The 19,669-nt window shown below is 38.6% G+C and overlaps 2 protein-coding genes across 17 annotated transcripts in view; both read right to left on the reverse strand.

The window, feature by feature from the left end:
- Positions 1-19,669, reverse strand: part of PLEKHA5 (pleckstrin homology domain containing A5) — a 162,038-nt gene that overhangs the window by 120,239 nt on the left and 22,130 nt on the right. The gene's annotated exons all lie outside the window — the stretch shown is intronic.
- The window catches only part of LOC120411869 (pleckstrin homology domain-containing family A member 5-like), a 48,333-nt gene that overhangs the window by 6,376 nt on the left and 22,288 nt on the right, over positions 1-19,669 (reverse strand). The window contains 1 exon segment of the mRNA XM_039570464.1: positions 11,971-12,056. Within this exon segment, the coding sequence (XP_039426398.1) occupies positions 11,971-12,056 (86 nt within the window).

Raw genomic sequence — 19,669 nt, forward strand, 5'->3', positions numbered from 1 at the left:
AAGATTGTCCTCCAGCAAGGACATAAGAATTTGCAAATTCTTACAATAAAACTACTCCCTTGCTGACAGGGAAATCAAGATGCTTTTGAAAGTCAATTAATTACATAAGGGCTTGAAAGTGATCTTGCAACAATGAAATCTTAGTGGACAGAATATTACAGAGAAATCTCCTGTTGATATTAGAATAATACCAACACTTTACTTTTAACACAGCAAACATGTCACTGCAGTACTTACAACTTGGGAATAAACTTCCTTTTTTGTATAGAAATGCTTAGTCTATCCTACAAGCCCCAAAAACCTGCTTCAGAGTTTCCTCCTGAAGCAACAATCATTGTGTGAACATTTAAAACAGTCTCTTCATCTGCACCACTTATGTCACTGCTCTAATTTTTCCCTTAATGAGGTAAAGAGATGTTTTTTGAGGTTCCTTCCTTGCTGTTTTCTGAGAATGAAGAACCACGCAGCAGTAGAACTGCAAACAAGTCACCATGATGCCTGTGGACATGATGGACTGGGAATGGCCCATACCCAAATGGGCTTTCAACTTCTATATAGAAGTATTGCTTCGTAACTATGGCAGCAGGAACGTTAATCGGATTTAATATCTAATTATATCTATTTCTTTACTCATCCTGTGTATCTTTTTAATAAGATCTTGCATTGATTACACATTTTAATACTAAATAATTTCCCCCATATAACTACTGACAACCCCAGACTAAGTAACTGTAATGAGCACTAAACAAATCAAGCTTTTTCAATATTAATTTGTAGGCACAGCATTTTTGGAAAGGAGCAACAGGGGTACTGATCCAACTTGTCCATTTTACCAATACCTCAGTATTGAAAAAAAATATATATATTTTGGAACAAAAAGGAGAAGAACAGTTTGCCCATGGAGATGGTGATAATATAGGATCAATTTATACATTAATGAATAAATTATTAATAACATAATATTGCAATTTCCTTAAATGATGAGCTACTTCCTCTTAACTGCAATATTTTACAGCTTACCTATGTATATTTGCATATTTATATGAGTGCTTCATAATTCCAGAATACAGGGCAAAATCAGACATGGAAATCCTCAATACCAACCCCTGGAGCACTCAGAGAGTCTTTGCTGCCAAAAGCACTTCAGATAGGACTGGTTTTAATGGGACTTGACTATCAGTTGGCTGGATGTCAGCTCCTACAGTAACCAAGGTTGACCAGAGAAGTCAATTCCCAGGATGCTCCTAAGAATGTCAGAGGAGCAGCTCCAGCAAGGAAGCAGACTCAAAAGTCTTCCTAAAGGACAACAGTATGACCCTACTGGAGTTTAAGCAATCCACTGCATCTGCAATCTTTACTGCCCTTCTCCTGCCTGACATGCCAGGCAGTGAGAGCAAGAGAAGAGTAAAATGAATACAAAAGGAGAAGAATGGGTTATGTGCAAGACTACACCAGTGGCAAACCCGGCCTTGCTACTAATTCCAAGTTGAGGGACCAAATCTCATAACAAGAATGCATAGAGTCTCAGAGGAGGAAATCAAGCATGAAAAAATGATCCAGTATTTATAAAGAAATAAGCTGGAGGTAACCTGGAAAAACTCCAACAAGCCACAGAGGTAATTCAAAGCATTACCAAAGACAATTCACTCAATGCCAGTCCTTCCTCTCAAATGGAACAAAGATCAAGCTTGTAAGCCACAATTAGTTCAGACTGCATTAGACTGTTGAAACTCTGGGGCTGCTCTAGCCAAACTAACCAATTATTTCACTCCTCAAAGACCTTTCCCAGGCTGAGACTTCCTTGTCCAGGTTTCCCCTACCAGTACTACATTAGCTATTAAATACTTATCACATATATCCTGTAAGAGTCACCTTAACAAAATAATACATATTCCCATTTCTCTTCTGGTTTTCTCCACCCTCTCTTCTTATATGCTGAATTCTAACTTTTCATTTCATGTCTCTACAACTGCTTTAACTTCTCCAAGCTAGGACATCCCATTTTGTGTCAGACAAACTCTTGCATTAATTTGCCTCTTCTTATTTCACTTCCTTTTAGAGCAGGTTCAGTCCTCTTGATACCACCCTAATACTAAAAATTAAGAATCCAAGCAATCTCTACAGGTTCCTTGTAAAGGAAATAAAGATTATAATGAAATACTTAATTCTAAGGTAGCATCTTTCTGGAGTACATCCAGAACTGCCTCTCATTTCACAGAGATTAAGACTATTACTCCTCATACACTGCTTAGGAGATCATGATTACTACTGACTTGAGAAATAAAACTCCTTTCATAAACACCATCCCCCATCCCTTCCTGACATTAAGAAGGCTCTGGCATCTTTTCTCGGTGGGACCTCAAAAACACACAACAAATAAAAATCAACCTAAGTCAGTAACAAGGTCTTACTTCATATGGAACGAATCCGAGCTGACAGCCTAAAGGCACTGGCAGCAGCTTCCTCAAGGCATCATTTTTATTTCAAAAGCCAGTTTGAACACACTTTGGAAATGTGGAAACAGGCTTTTGTCTATACAGAGTTACACAAGAGGGCCACAGGGATCCAAAGAGCAGATAAAAACAGAAGCCTGGAGCTCATGGCGAATCTGATGCTGACGTGAAGAGATCCCTCACCTCCTGAACTGAAAAGTTCTGCCTGTTTTTAAAGCAGCAACACAACCACACACTGCACTTAACACTGCAGATGGGTTTAGTAAAGAATGCCCAACCATGAGGGTATTCCACACTCAGCTGTTAGGACAATGAGATCCACAGTTTCCAGACAGCAGCTACAGAGAACTCATGGGACGACATAACCTCCTAGCTGACATTTCTTTAAGTAAAACCTACTGCTTAAGGTGGTGTCACTCTGGTAACAACTCAAAGTCTCACAGTTTCATGTTTCTCATCACTGATAGCTGCTGGAGAAGGAACAAGAGACAAACTGAAAAATTCTCATCGTAAGGAGCTCCTTGAGTAACAGCACCTTTTGGAAGCATCTGGTATCCAACTAGAGAAGCTCCATGAATGAGATGATTTAATTTACAGTTCTACTCTGCAGAACACAAAGCAATCCTGCTAAAAGCTATGCAAGCATTTAGAATTGAGCAGGACGGAATACACAGTTTCAGACTGGTAATGAAGGAGCTGCTAAATGTTCTTCACCAGAACAGCAGCAGCACGGAAGAGTCTTATATTCCCTTCCTAAAATCTGGCACAATAGAGGTAACACACTTGAAACTATAAAAAACAAAGGAATTAACAGTGAGGAACTGCAGAGGGAATTTTAAGGTGAAAGCAGAGCAGAGGCATTGTGAAGAAAGCTTAAAAAACATGTCAAATTCTATCTTTCTCTCTGGTTTAACCACTTTTGGTGTGTAAGCTTTAACAAGTCAGCCCAGGAATCGCCACACCACAGTGTGTCAACACAGGCATCCCTTTCGAAATAATTTCTGAGGTGCCTGAAGGTACAAGATTAAATCCCTTAGGAATGCTAACTCAAAACACTATCCCATTTACAATAACAACTTGAGTGTTGTTGATGTGGAGGTTCCAGCAGGATGTGCTGCAGGCAAATTACCTCAAGCTTATCACACTGCTCAGCTACGTCCACTATACTGCTGAGTTACGTCACTTTAACTGAGTAAAAAAGCAACTTAAGTTGTGCTGACTGCTGACAGACAGGAAGACTAATCTGAAGGCACATTTCAAAAACTGACCTGCTGTCTGAAGTGATGTGATTTATTCCTGACTCTGAAAAGGAGGACAGAGCTCCTGAGCTGGTGGAGCATTAGACTGAGAAGCAGCACGTAAACATTCTGGCTCTCATCACAACCTGCTGCAGCGACGTGACAGGGTCAGAAAGGCATTCTTTAGAAGGCAGCTTTCACTACTGCTTTTCTGATTGCTTCCCAAATCATTTCCCAGCTAAATAACACAACATGGAGACGTAAAATATGCAAACTTTTATTGTGGTGTTTTTGAGAAGAAATTGTGCAAAACCTTGCTGGAACGCTCAGAGCTTTCTAGCAAGAGTAAATAACCACCCATTGCCCTGCTGTCCTGGGAGGTGGGGATAAAGCGGCAACTGAATTTCAGCTTTGCTCATTAGGTAGCTTTGAAGAGTTGCAGAATGCTGCTTTGAAGAAGTCATCTTTTAGCGTTAAGAAGATCACTGTCCTGTTATGCCTCAGCCTGAAGCCTGATAAAATGGCATTCAAAACATCTCTATGCTATATTTAGTTTGTTTTGTTTATGTTTAGTTTGTTATGTTTTCAGTGACTAATTAGAAAAGAAAGGTGCTTGTTGCTTACGAGCCAAAAAAACCCCAACCAAAACCCAAAATAATCCAAAAAAACCCCAAGGTAACATTTTTTTTTTTCCTCCTAGAAACACAAGTAATTTTACTTCTCTCCTGATGGTTCCCTAAGAATCAGAGTGAACCCTAACTAAAGACAGGGGGAAGACTTTTAACCTACAAGCTGCAGTAGTTTTGTTTCTGCAGATACCTTGAGTTTCCGGGCTACACAGCAGCAGTCAAAATGTGGAGGCACAAATTAACTCTGGACAGGGTCATTTTGAGTTAACTGACGTGTTTGGTTCACACAGCATACATCATTTGAATAAACATGATGCAAGCTCTTTAAAGAAGCCAGTGCTGCAATCTGAAGTTTGTATTATGCAACTTGTATTAATTGGCCTGTTCACTGCACAGAAAGATTCCACCAGCTGCAATCTTTGTGTGACTGCAGCAAAGGAGTGGATTTTAACTCTAGTTTTTAAAACTTAAATGTTATGCCCTTAAAATAGAAAGTATTTTATGGAAAAAAAGACGAAAACCAACAACTTCCTGCAGTTATTTCCTGAGACACTTTTTGCTGATTTTTATATGCAATGAAGCTAAAGTCTCAGAGAGAAATGCTCGGTATTTGAACTCTTTAAATGAAATTCAATACAAATTCATTTACAGCCAGTTTCTACACTGCCAGTTTGGGATTATTACTACTTACGTATCGAAGTCATGCACCACTTTGGAGGCTTTTGCAAGCCTTCATTATTTCCAAGAACAAGATAAAATGGTTAGTAACTGACAGAATTCTTTATTATTTTTATTTTGTTAAAAAGTCAAAGGTCTCATGCAAGAGGAACACACGGAAGGTGCTCATTTGAAATAAAGAGAGCCAAGGAAGGCAGGAAAAAGAAAGAGTAAATCCAGCAGTTGGGCTGGGAAGGGAGGGAGCCGTAGTGCAGCTCAGGTCCACATGGGGGACCCAAGCCTAACACTTCAACAGCTCCGACACAGAAAATTACTGAGGCGAGGTATCACAGCTCTGGGAGAAGTCTGAAGTCTTCCCAAAGAGGCACGTCCAGGCAAAGAATCTTTTTTGATTATCACAGAAGTAAGAATTAGAGGTACACGAACATCGTGGATAAAAGGGGCAAGCACAGATCAACTCACTGACACAAAGGGACAGGACACGCTGGGGACTGACCCCTTCCCCCGACTCAGCACTTGACAAACTCAACTTCACATTTGTTTCTTGAAGAGTTGACTCGTGACCCCCCTGACTGGGGGCGATCTGCAGTAACCCACCAGTTGTGTCATAAAAGCCTCCACTGCCAAAACAGCCAGGCCCCAAACAGATTCTAGAACACTGAGGAATTTTCTTGACACTTCCTCATTGGTCGTCACATTAGATATTCCGAAATAGTTTCTCATTACTGCTCCCCAGAGCCATTTCCTTCTTCAATAGTGACTACTTAAAAGCGAAGATGATACCCCAAAAGCATTTTAATATCGAAGAAAATTACTTCAAGTTGAAGCACCATGGCAACTACAAGTTGCTATGCATTTTGAGTTTATCACTTCTTTTGAATTTCCATTTATAACAAACCAGAGTTGTTTAACACCAAACACACTGACAGTCCAACCCTCCAAACAATGACATTTTCAAGTGTGATTCTTCATTAGTCAACAAACAAAACAAGAAAAAAGTTAACAAAAAGTGTTTTACTGGCAAGAATAAATACTGAAAAAATGAGGGATGGGGTGACCCTCATAAATTGCTTATTGCCATAACAACTACTAACATTCTTGCCAGTCTTTTCATATGGAAACATGGGGGGTCATAGGGAAGTGAATGTGCTCACATGAGGTAAGGAAATGTGAGAAATGCTTAGAATGTGAATGAGAAACCATATTAGGATAACTGAGGATATAAAGCAGAGATGAACACCTGACAGCAGTAGCCAAGCTTAGAAAAAAAATAGAAGTATTCATGTGGTTGCAGAATGTCTTTACATTTCCATTTACAACAATCTTCCAAGTCTAAAATGTTAAAATCTGCACATGCATTACATCTGAAGATGAAGATCAGAAGTACAAACTAAGGTGCTTTTCTTTTTTTTCTTTTTAGAGGGAACCATTTTTCAGGAAAAGTGTAAATTTCTAGAAGTTATAGAATCCATAGTAATGAATTTTTCTGCTTTAGGCAAGAAGAGATCTCAATGAGTTAGTACCTATCCTAACAAACTCTTCACATTCAAGCAGTTTAAGACCTGCTCTAATTCCTGTGCAAAAAAAAAATTACAAACATCCCCAGGTAATAATGTAGCTTAGATTCAGTTCTTATGATTATGCACCTTAACTACATCTTTAGCAAAACAGATGATTTTTTTTAAAAGACTTGTTTATTTTTAAGCTTTCATATGTTTTGGACTTCTGATGAGATCAAAGTACTGCTCCTTCAGAAGAGTTACTGAATCCAAATGTTTACAGGGAAAACTTAAACACAGAGTAATTGCTAAGCACACAGTACAAGCAAATTTTTGGTGGAAAGGCATTATTTGGGCTACAATGTAAAAGTTTTTTTCCCTTCTGGATTTATTTCAGTCCAGTTTCTGTATTGAGAAAGTTGAAACCAGAACCATTTTCTCATTTACAAAACTGAAAGGTTCAAATTTCAGTTTTTGAAAAATATTGAAAACATTTTCAGTATTATCTACCATGAAACACATTCCATGTGCTTCTTGCAAAATACAACTGTGTATTCCTCTTGCTTCCAAGAGCTTCCCAGTAATACCTAACTGGCCAGGGAGTCTCTGTCCAGGGTCCAAATCATTTCAGTTCAGTGATTCTGCTTTAGCATGGAGCAGACACTGCAAATTCAAACCAACACCTGCCTGTGTGACAGCTGTAACTTAGGCCAGGAGCCCACTTCAGACCTGCAGGGACCCCTTTTCCTACACAGTAATTCAGCTAAGCCCTTCCTGCCAGTACACAGTACTGTGGGGCTCAGATCACAATCTTTTGAGGAACTGAGTTACCAGAGTTTGTGTGTGCATCTCTGTTTAAATACAAATCCTTTGTTTGAAGTAAGTTCTTTAAAGAAAAGTCAGTTTGCTTTGTGGAAACAGTTCATATATAAAGCATTATATATTTCAGCAATTTGTTCCATAATGACACAAGAGAAAATATGACGTATTTCATATTTTTCTTTTGTATTTTTGCAGCTGAGTGTGCTACAACAGTCACTTTTGCCATAAAAGTTACAGTTAAAACTAATGTTGGCAGTCTTTGTGCACTTAAATAAAAGGCAGATAGTGGATTTCTTTTCCATTCCTATGAAATATTCAAATGAAGTACATACAAATAAGCACCTACATCCAGCTAGAGGTTGGGTAAAACTGATAGATTATGGATATTATGTGTTTAATATACTAATTGCCTAACTGCAGTGCATCCTTTGTGACCATCTTTGCTGTAAAGGCCACTAGAATTCATTAAAATAGGAAAGGGAAGAAAAGTAGGCCCTCATGAAAATTTTTAATGGTCTGCAAGGTAAATGATTTTAAATATTAAGAATTTTTACTTTGCTGCCTTAATTGGCATTTCAAAACTAGGAGCTTTCTGAAAAGAAAGCTGCAGCAAGGATCACATAATGGAAGGCACTCTTACAAGACCAAAGATGATCAGATTTTTGTAAAAGGAAAGAAGTGTCAATTAAAAGATTCACTAGTTGAAAGAAGGCACATCACAAAGTTTTTAAAATCCTGAGCAGCCACAATCCATGAAAACTTTTGAACAGAGGGGAAAATAAGCAGGGAAATACGTCAGAAACTGACTATATTATTTTGACTATTGGCCATTTCCTGCTCATAAATAAGTAATAGCCTATGTTAAAACCCTGTGAGCAATTAAAAGATCGTAACACACACATTTAACAGTAACTGACTACAGCAGCAAGTAGAGGACACAAGAACAGAACTTTTAAAGCAAAACCTTTGGTGCCATGGACACTGCACATTCGGTTTGGTTTGGTTTTCAAATACGCCTGAGGAGCTACAAATTACTTTCGTAAGTTATCACCTGAAACAGAGCACAGGAAAAGGCAAATTTCTAAAAGCTACTATTTCTCCTTCAATGGCCTCTCTTGGCTGTCAGAGTAGAGCTGCAGGCCCACATTTCCTGGAGGAAGGAAGAGTGGAATCTGTGGAAGAAAAGAGTGCTCCAGCTCACAGAGATGCTCAAGCACAGCACAGAAATCTCCCCAGTTTCCAACAGAGGGAGCTGGCCAAACTTGCATGGTGGTTTTGCTGGTCTCAAAATAAAACTCAGAGGTAAACCAACCACACAGAATAACTTATTCTCACTTCTGTAGGAAGCAGAATTTAAACATGCCAGCAGCCAGGCTATATAAAAATGGAGAAACGTCACATTTTTTCAAAAAAAAACCCCCAAAAAACAAACAGAAGATATTAAGGCAAGCAAGTGGCAAGATTCTTGGTTTAATTTATTGCAGTTGAATATGAGCACTTAAAAACAAAAAATCTGTGATCTTTTCCAGTTAATAGGCTACTTAAATGTCATGAACAGACTGTCAGATGGGGCACCCTTTTTGCCCAGTGGGCAGAGAAGTTGCAAATTAGCTGACAATGATTCCAATAATCTGAAAACCGGTCTTTTTTTTTTTTTTTTCTTGCAGTCATGGTTACACCTTAAGAATCCCTTTTAATAAAGTTTAGTAGATTTTTTTTTTTCTGGGTTTAAAAGCTGCTAAAAATCCACAGGGCTGCTAAATCTTATCTTTTTCTATAACTGCATAAGAAACCATGATAACGAATTATTCATTGTCACAAGTGTGAATGTCAAGCTGTGACCATCCTGACTCCGGACAATTTGTGAAAGAACTCTTTGATGTGGATTTAAATTAAAAGGGCTCTTCCTCTTGCCCCCAAGGTGCAGTAAAATTCAAATGCAGACTTCAGTATTCTGGCCTCATTTATAAATTACTTTTTGACTGACAGAAGACTTCCAAGAGATTCTCTTTAAAGTAGACGGGAAGATAAGAAGGTGGCTGTTAATCATATCCATAACATGCATGCATACTGCAGCTCCCAGTCTTAAAATTACCAGGATTTTATATTTTTAGCACTTGAAATTCTTGCAGAAGCAAAATTATGTTCCTAACATTTCTCAGAAGAAAAAGCAAGACACTTCAGTATTTTCACATGTAAGAGCTACTCGAATTAAGAGCTGATAAGGGATCTGTAACTAATTGATTAAGATGCCAGTTGATATCTACTAAAGATAAAATACAAATGAGCAAAATCCTCTCATATATTACATACACAATTAATGCCTGTCTACTTTTGGAAAAAAATGGAAATATTAGTTCCATCAGGTTACTTGAGGTTATGAGAAGACTTCCAAATACACTTCTACACATCCCCTCCCCCCAGCACATCTAGAAGTCGATAACCTGAGAGCTCAGGGATGTACTCTGGCAGTTCAAGAACTAAGACACATTAAAATACATACTAATGTATTTTATTTATTTATGTATACTAATGTATGTATTTGTCAACTGTAAGCTACAGATTTTCTTTATGATGAGCTATAAATAACAGGCACATCTCTTGCTGTGTTGCCTTTCCTAAGAGGATGACACAAAACTATCTTTGGTAAAAGTGGAGAAGTCAAGCAACCTCTTAAATTTAACATCTAAGCAAGGAAATCTCTTAAACCACCGTAAAATGCTGAAGTCTATCTGAAAGTAGACTCATTAAGGGACCAGCTCAATTTCCATATCTTTCAAGTTTCCCATCATTATTCCCCTTCATTGGTTCTTTACATTTATGTAACATACACAGTGTAGTCCATTTTCTGCCATATTCAAATTAGAGACTTCCTTCAGAAAAGCACTGAGTGTTTCAGGTTGCATCTGCCACTTAAAGCACCTTCACACCCAGAAGAATGACTTAAAATAGTTCTGAACTGCCTACCACTTTTGAGAGCTGCTCAACTTCATTATTTCAGAAGTTCTGCTGTTCTTATCACTGCTACAGGTGAATTCTAACCATTTCAGGTAAAATCCCTCCAGAATCATCACATGGGGACAGCGGGCTGCACACAAAGAGGACTGTCTGACACATGTACATGTATACACATGACGCCTATCAACACATGTACATGTAGTCATTTAGAGAGCTAAAGCAGACTGATACATGCAAACCATCCTCTTTTTGTGCTGTGTGCTGGAAAATAAAGCATTGCATCACCAACACTGTTACTAACAGAAGCGTCCAGCTACAAAGTGCTAGCCAGTCCAAAATGTGCATCTTCCAACAGTCTTGAAAGATGCCTGACCCTGCCCCCTTGCCCAGGCAACAAATCCAAAATCCCCAAATCCTTAATGCTGAACAACTTTTATTAGCACTTTATTGAGTCATTCTTTCTGCTCTTGCTCTTTCCTTTTCTTAGTTTTGCTGTTGCTGTTTTCATTTATTTTAATTTGTGAGTTGTCAGGTAATAAATTCAACTTATTTTTTGGTAGGTACCAATGTGATACACCATTTTCCATGTTAAAAATCAACACCCACTCACATTCATGAAACTACTTCCTGCCGTGAGAGATTTTTGTTATATCTTAGTGTTGAATCTTCTCCCAAAAAGATTAAACTTTAATCTCCCTAAGCCAAATTTATTTAAATATTTCGGTCTGAAAATTATAAATCCCAGTTATACAAAGCTGTATTTATGAAGTCCTACAGTTTTCACTCGTTCCTTCTTTCACACTGGCATAACGCACTATTTCTCCACAAAGCAAAAAAAAAGTCAACACCAGCATTACAGTTTGTGTAATCCCAAATGATTTAAAAAGGGAGAAAAAAAAATTTAAAAAAGAAAAGAAGGAAACCCTCAAGAGCTTCACAGCAGTCATCAGGTACTTACCCTGGGGCCTAAAACAAGTTTTTCTTGTTGACTGACCACACCAACCATAAAGTTCATAGTTTAGCATGGAAGAACACACTCCAATTAAGCAGTGGTGTACAAAAAGGATGTTTACTTTTTCCTTCTCTGCTAGTCCTTGCTCATTTATAATCGAGGTAAGATAATTAATTGCCAAAGCTCCTCCACCCCAGCATTACTCATGTGTTTTAAGCAAGAAGTGGAACATAACAGTGAAAAGCTTAAGAGACACTGTTTGAATCAAAGCAACACAAACAGCTAAGCCAGCATTTTATTGCTATTACCTGTTTAACTACACTTGAAAGACGAGGTCCTAAACTGGTTGTAAATTGTTGTAAACTGTAAGTTCACCACCTGCACCACCGCCCAGGAAAGCTACAACCACATGGACAATGTTGTGCAATGCACTTAGTACAAATCTCACTCAACCCCATGTTCACCACAGCTTCACTGGGTAACTTCTAATAGCTACAATATTGAGGGTCTTAAAAGCAGTAAATTAACTTTGCTGATGAATGTCCTCCATTGTTTGACGTGGTTCTGGTAAAAGGACTCCCACAAAAGCAACTGACTGCTTTTCTTGCTCCCAAAGATGAGGTTTCCGTGCTGGAGAAAATGCTCATCAAAAGGGGATGCTAAGCACCTATGGAAGAAGTTTTATAGGCATTTGCTATTTCATGATGTCAGATGAGAAAGATACTGAAGCTTTGGACACACCATTGCTCATTTTTGAAAGATGTCTAAGAAAAATATTTGGTGGATCCTTTCTTGATTTGGAAAAGTAATTAAACATCCAGATGCCACTAAAAAAAAAAAAAAAAGAGAGGAGGAAAATATTACAAGACAGCTCTCTGAAGCTCAAAAAAACTAGGCACTTTCACACATTGCCACAGCAGACATAATAACAGGACTCCTTCTCCCACAGATGAAAAGGAACAAGTCTTGCTTTATGCTTTGGAGCATATTATTAGTCTAAAATACAAGTGTTTATTCCACTTCATTTTAACTTATGTTGGCCTTATGAGGAAAGGTAAAGGCTACAGTTTGACATTTGGGTCACTTCAACAAGAAGCTTAAATTCTGTTTCCCTGCTGCTGCCATGAGTCAAAAAAAACCAACTCGTGTCCTAAATTCTCAGTTACTCCTGCTCAGATTTCCGAACTCCTATCCTGGCAATTAATACCCTCTTAAGCAATCAATCTGCAAAGAGTAGTCTCTAGGTAAGCAAACCCAAACCCATACAGCCAGAACTGGATCACTCCTTCAGTACAGGGACAGCATTCCCACCAGGAATAGGCGTGTGCAACCTCATTCTACAAGCTCTGTGTCTAGAACGAAGGTTCTGAGCCCATTAAGCGTCAATAGCCCTGCATCATTTATAGCCTTTAAGTACAGTATTTGTGGTTCCTTGCCCTGTGCTAATCTCCTGCAGTTTTCTTCCTAAATAACATTTTTAATAGAAGATCAGTATTTGAATACTCAAAAATAATCCACCGTAAAAAACAGCCACCCCTAAACCCCACAACAAATGTACACTGATTTTACTTGAAAAACCACAGTCAAAGAAATTAGCATGAGTTAGATAAAAGATCAAAGCTTCTCATATAAGGTGACACAACTGCAGCCATGACTCACACTCACTATGTTTCTGAAAGAAACAGGTTTGACCAAGTGAAGAAGTTGCAGACTCAACAGGTAGGGTGTTCTCAATATCCTGCTCCATAAATGAGCTGCCTGTAGTATTTTTGTCACTCTTGCAAATAGTCTGTCTTGTCCAGATGAAACCATGGCAGTCAAATAGAATCTTTTTAAGTCTTTTTTAGCTTATTTGCCCCAACACTATTGAGAGCAGCTACTGTTGTGATGGGGTAGGCAGCTGCGGTTGCCTGCACAGAAATATGAAGCTTCACTCCATGCACCCTAAAAGTTAGGTAGAATTTCCCCCAGTCTATTCCTCACTGTACCACTTCTTCATCTCTGCTTCCAAATTTTTTCCAGACACATGAACTAAAATTAACTCCAGCGATGATCACACCAACACAGATTCTCTCAAGGAGCTGCCCAAAGTTCATACTTGCTCTATTTTCTGAATGTTGGAAAACACCACACTTTGGAAAGAATCTGGTTAGGCAGCCTTCTCTCTGCTCTACCAGGGAATGTCAAGAAATCTAGGACATGTTAAAGATGTGAAAGTACAGTGGAAATCTCTAACAGTGATCAAACTGGAAACATTTGCACACAACACAGAACTATGCAGCAATGCTGCTTTGGTCTGGAACTAGCACAGAAGTATGCCAGAGATGAAAAACAAACAATCTGAAAACCTTTTTATGCTCCAGAAAATTCACTCAGGAAAGATTTCTTGATTAAGTAGTGAGTTCTCTAGCGTATCACACAGAAATTAATGTTTAAAGTTCTCCATAATATTTTTCCCACACAGAATAAATGCTTTTACGTGTTTACATAAAACCTTGGAGGGATTAATCATGTTTGAGCTCTAACCCCACACCAGGCATGTTTGAAATTACCTACAGTAGTTAAATGCCATTATAAACGTGAAGCAATTCATCTCTTCATGGTCACATTTGAACCCTGTGCCTCTTAGCTTGGCTTCCCCTGGGCTGCCAATCAAGGCTGAGGACAACACCACTTAAGTCACCAGTCCTTCAGCAGGAGCCTCACCGTGCTCTCAAGCTGGCACAGATGACCTTGCCCAGGTGACAACAGCTACAAGACAAATTAAGGTTTTATATACAGTGGCAAGAGGGAACATGAACAAAGAAGAGAGACGACGAGACAACGAAGGTGTCAGAGGGTAGCTGTACCCATACCTGCTGCTTTTCTCCCACATAAAGAGGCAAAGATGTTTTTCTCTGAGGTGATCTGCATTTGCCACAGGAAAGTTACACTAATTGATGCTTCCAGAGAGAGCATAACTCCAGTCAATCCAAAAAACTGACCTCAACTGAGTTACAAGGCTGTGTGTGACCACAGTTACAACCCCAAAGCTTCTCCCCCTAATTATTTCTTCAACAAACATGTACCTATGAAATAAGATTAGGAAATTTCATCTACTGGCATGAAAAGGTAGTAGTTACAAAAGACAGTCAAAATGAAAAAAACTAAACTCCCAAAATAAGTGCATTTGCTGTCAAACTTCCATAACAGATCCTCTAGAACAAACAAAAAATAAAGATGAGTCCATCAGCACACACATTTTCTACAAAAGTCCATGTTCCTCTCTTCCCATTTTGGATTCCCACAGAACAGAGGGAACTGTTACATTTTTAAATTACATTGAAGTACAAATTAAACCAGCTTTACTTGTAACACACACTGCAACAGACCCAAACCACCAAAAGAACTCTCAATAGTGCAAACAGGATCTCCAAATTTAAGGAAGTTCTGACTCTTTACCATATTTACAGGTAACATTCATGGCTACAGCACATCAATTAAAACTATGTGCAAAAAATAAGACTGTACTGGTTTGCAGACTTCTAGGTCTTTTCAGAAGAACAAAAAGAAGAAAAAAAGTGAAAGCACCTCTGTATCACATCTATATATATATATAAAATACAATCATGTTATGGAGAGAGATGTTTAGTACCTAAAAACCTATATATATGTGAGACTACGTAACAATCAGCCAACTCAAATAATAAATATATAATGGCAGCTTTCATCTGCACTGTTAGCATACTTGGAGCCCTACTCTTATAAGCATTGTTTAATTCAATTTATTTCACACACACAGCAAACCAGAAACATCAAGGCGAGCATCTTGCTTATAACAGTTATAAGTAAATATTCAACTGCCACTGAATTCAAAACAAAACAAAAACCAATAACCAAACAAGAACAACAAAAATCAAACAACACACATACAAAATAAGCCTTATTTTGTGTGATAACATCCAGAAAAGCTGTCACACTCAATTATCTTCCAATTTAATTTTAAATGATTTAGCATCAAATGCTTCATGGACAAGCACATATAAAAGCACAAAAACAGATTACAAGTTAAAAAAAAAAAATGCATAAAGAACAAACTTTTAACATTTGAGTTCTTTTGCTGTCTATCCACAAGGAAATAAAAACAACATGTACCAAACTGAGAAACACTATATCATCATCATCATCCCTGAGACTGAAAGTGTTTATAAAGCAAAAGAGATTTTCTTCTCTCTTACTAAGTAATATTTTATAGGTCCAAACCAGAAATGAGACAACTCACAACACTGCTCTGCAGCCTCACTGCATATTTTTATTTGTGCACCACAAAGCTCTCCCAAGAAGGTACACAAATGTTGGATTGTTTTGTTTGGCTGCTGTTGTTTTTAGATGATTTAAAGACACTACCAAGCTCCCTCTACGGTTCTAATTCATTCCTGAAACGTCAGTAAAGCACAAGACCAGGAAAAATGCCTTGTCCTAGACAGGTCTGGGTCCTAAAAGAAGAGATAATTTGATTACCAGGACTTATTTCAACATTGCTTCATAAACTGAAAAGTGCTACATTCCAAATTCAATGTAGGATAGAGAAGTTTTTCCTCAATAGTTACTGTAGCACTTAACACTTCCAAACAAAATATACAAACTAATAGGAAGTAGAAATAATCCCTACTACAAACAAGAAACAAAACCAAAAAAACCATAAACATAATAAAACCCGCTAAAACCACTAAACAAAGTAAAAGCACCATAAATTTCCCCTTCACAGTTCACCATGTGCAGGAAAAGCTGGTACCTTAACCCAGGTTCCATTAACTTTTATTCTGTGTTTCAAATACTGATCTTTCATCATATCCACTTGGATACGAGGGGGTCTTTAAGCATTCCCTTAACATCTCAGCAAACTCCAACACTGCAAACAAAGTCAACCTACAACTTTTGTGAGAAGCCTGGGCAAGGTGTTTGCTCCCAGTGCTCATCCCAATCCAGACTGCATCGCTTCAGTCAGCTCTGAACTAACTTTGAGTCAACCACCTCAGTTTGAGCTCCAGTTCCCTCCCAGGTACACACAGCCAAGATTTTAAAGTCTGCATCCAAGGAGTGTCTTGATTTTTTAGTTCAGGAGGACTAAATTGAAAATCACCTCTCATTGGTATTGGCATCCACAAAGGTGCCCAGTTTACATCATTAGTGAACAAACTGCAATTTCAGAGACATTTATGACTCTCTGGAACCTACAATTGTATTGGCAACCACAAAAGCAGCAAAAAACCCAATCTCCACTCGCCCAGATCTCACACACTTCTCAGAACAGAGATCTGTGTTTGGGGTCACATTTTTGCTTTGTGCTCATCCTTCCACATTTCAATCACAAGCTGATGTCCATGGGGAAAAAAATTAGTGTAATATTATCATCTTATGGAAGAGCCACTGCTTCACCCAATGATTCAGGCTCCAGCTACCTCTGGAGCTCATTTATTCTGACCCCGCGCTCCAAGCAGGGCCAGCTTCAAACCTAGTTCAGGTTAATTAGAACCTTGTGCAGTGAAGTTTCAACAATCTTCAAAGACAGAGACCCCACCCCTCTCAAGGCTAATTACATTTCCTTATCATCAAGAACTGGCAAAAGCCCCTGCCATTGCTAACAAAATTATATTGCTATGTCAAACAGCACTGGAAGAGTTAGCAGCAACAGCATTAGCAGCTGTCAATTCCCAATAACAGAGTTTCTGCACTGGAAACAGTTTCTGTCAGTATTTTTCAAAGCACAACCATTTCCTGAAGTAATCTTGCCAAAACTGACAAAGCTATGGATATTCAGTCAGAAATACTTCCTGTTTCTAGGCATTGAGGTCCATATATTTACTGCTGTGCTGTGACAGCAAGTGGATCAAACACAGAATATGTTTTCTGCCTTTAAAACCAGCAGACACATTAAATAATCCATGGAGAAAAAACAGTGCTTACAAACAAGTCAGCTAAATGAATGGTCTTTTCCCTTATTTTATCAACATGATGAATGACTTGCTGAATCACTTCTGAAGTCTACTACTGTTGTCATTTAGGGTTTTTGTTTTGTTTCATTTTAATCAATTATAGTAATGAGTCAAAGACAACCTAAAGATTCAAATTCCCCCAGGAACCTGTAGCCAAGGCAAACATTCTTTTTGCCATTACCTTATATTTGGCGCTTCCCTCCTTGATTGAAAAAAAAAATCTTTACCTGCTCAGTCAGCTTGGCATTCATTTTCTTGTGTTAACTTCAATAGTTTAGTCTCTAGCTGTGCTCTGGAAGTCCAAGAGAGGACCTCAATTTTTGACATTGAAACTAGCAGAAAGCTATACTAATATCAAAATTTGTTTTGTGTGTATACAAACACACGTGCACGCATGACAGCCAAGGGAAAACACGCAGGGGAAGTAGCCTTCCCCCAGCCCCAAAGTCACTTCTAAAGGGTCATAAAAGTTTAGACTTGTACCTGCAAGTGTAATCCACAGGTTTTACACTCATCTCAGGGAGTTCTCGTTATTAAAGATCTCAAAACACACTGCTAAACTGAACAGCTAATTCTACAGTTCTGAATAATTCCTGCCAGCCTAGTTACTTTTTAACTTGACTCATCTTCCATTTCAGCTATACCCAACAGCATTCTTTTTCAAACTTCTGTGAACAAACAGCAAGTCGTTCAACTCAACAAACAGTATTATCAATTTTGCTGGGTTCTAAAGTTTCTGCTGATTTTGGAGGCAGCCATAAAAGCAGACTTCAAAGAGTATTTTCACATCTTTATTTCAATATGCCTTCTATGCTAGAAATAGCACCTACTTACTGTCTTAGTTAATCAAAGAAAAGTGTAAGTATAAATAGAAACACAAGTGAACTGCAGGGAAATACTGAGCTGGCATTACTTAAGTATGCACGTAAAAACACCGTATAAAAACTATAAGCAAATCTACATCAGATTTTTTCACATACAGCAGTACCAGGCCACACAATATTTAGTGAGAAACACTTCAGCATTAACAAACCCTCTTAAGGCAGATAGAGCCTATGCCAGCATAAAAGTCCTTTCTCTGAATAGCTGATACTGTCTGAGGAGCTGGTACTTGCAGCAGCTCTTCTGGAAAGTGATACAGGTTCAAGTCAGCTCATATATCTCACCATAAACTAGTCCTACAACTGACACATTTTCAGCTTGATTAGACTTGCCTATGGCTGCAGGATTGCAAAAATCATTGTGGGAGAGGAAGGACTTCATGACCACAGGAAAAGGAACCTGTGACACTGGTAACTTTTATAGCTTCAAGCCAGTCTAAGCCAGGATGAACCCACCCTGGCAAAGTGTTCCAAAGATACAATGAAAATATGAGCAAGCAAAAAAACCCTGAAGACCTTTCTCCTTGGAATGAGCCATTAACTCTGAGCTTGGCAAACCCACATCCATTCTATGTAATTCTTTGACTGCAGCTGGGACTGTTCAGCCTGGAAAAGAGAAGGCTTAGGCGTGACCTAATTGTGGCCTTCCAGTGCACGAAGGGAGCCTACAAGAAAGGCGAAGAGGGACTATTTACAAGGGCCTGGATGGACAGGACAAGGAAGAATGGCTTCAAACTGACAGGCAGTAGGTTTAGATTGGGTATTAAGAAGAAACTGCTTACTGTGAGGGTGGTGAAGCCCTGGCACAGGCTGCCCAGGGAAGCTGTGGCTGCCCCATCCCTGGAAGTGTCCAAGGGCAGGTTGGACAGGGCTTGGAGCAGCCTGGGATAGTGGAAAGTATCCCTGCCATGGATGATCTTTAAGGTCCCTCCCAAACCCAAACCATTCTATAATGGATTCAATACATAATTGTACAGCAGTGCCTGAAGAAGACCCATTGTCATCCTTCCTCTATTCTGATTACAGACCTTATACTGTCAGAACTTAAACAGCCTCAATTCACCATTGCTTCAAGCCTGCTCAAAAATTACACATCAAACAGTGGCAAAGAGCAAATGCTGCTTGACAAATGCAGCCGTTGACAGAGCTTCTAAGTTATGCCAAATTCCTCATGTTGTTTCCTGTATTCCAATTTCTTCAGCTATCACAAAGAGTTCTGCAAGAATTAGGTCCCAAGAGTTTTTTGTAGAGAACGAAAATTTGAAAGCTGCACCCCAATAATTTTTGATGTGGACATGCCATCACATTAGATTAGGTGCAAGTAATTATGTGAGCTAAAAAGCTTGCAAAGAAAACAGAAACTGGTTTTAGGTAAAAATAGTTTTCAAGTATCATTATTTTATGCAGAAGAATTTTAAAGTAACTGCATAGAAAGCTGTAGTCTCTCTAGAGTGGACTCCATTTTCCATTTAGACTTGCTTCTGGAAGGCTGGAGATTTTTTTTTTTTTTTTTTTTTTCCAAAGTTCTGTTCATGCTTTTGCTGTCAGCAACCTGGCTTAAAAAGCTGAAGGCAGTGCCAAGAC

Source organism: Corvus cornix, chromosome 1A, assembly GCF_000738735.6.
Source record: "Corvus cornix cornix isolate S_Up_H32 chromosome 1A, ASM73873v5, whole genome shotgun sequence".
Classification (NCBI taxonomy): Eukaryota; Metazoa; Chordata; class Aves; order Passeriformes; family Corvidae; genus Corvus; species Corvus cornix.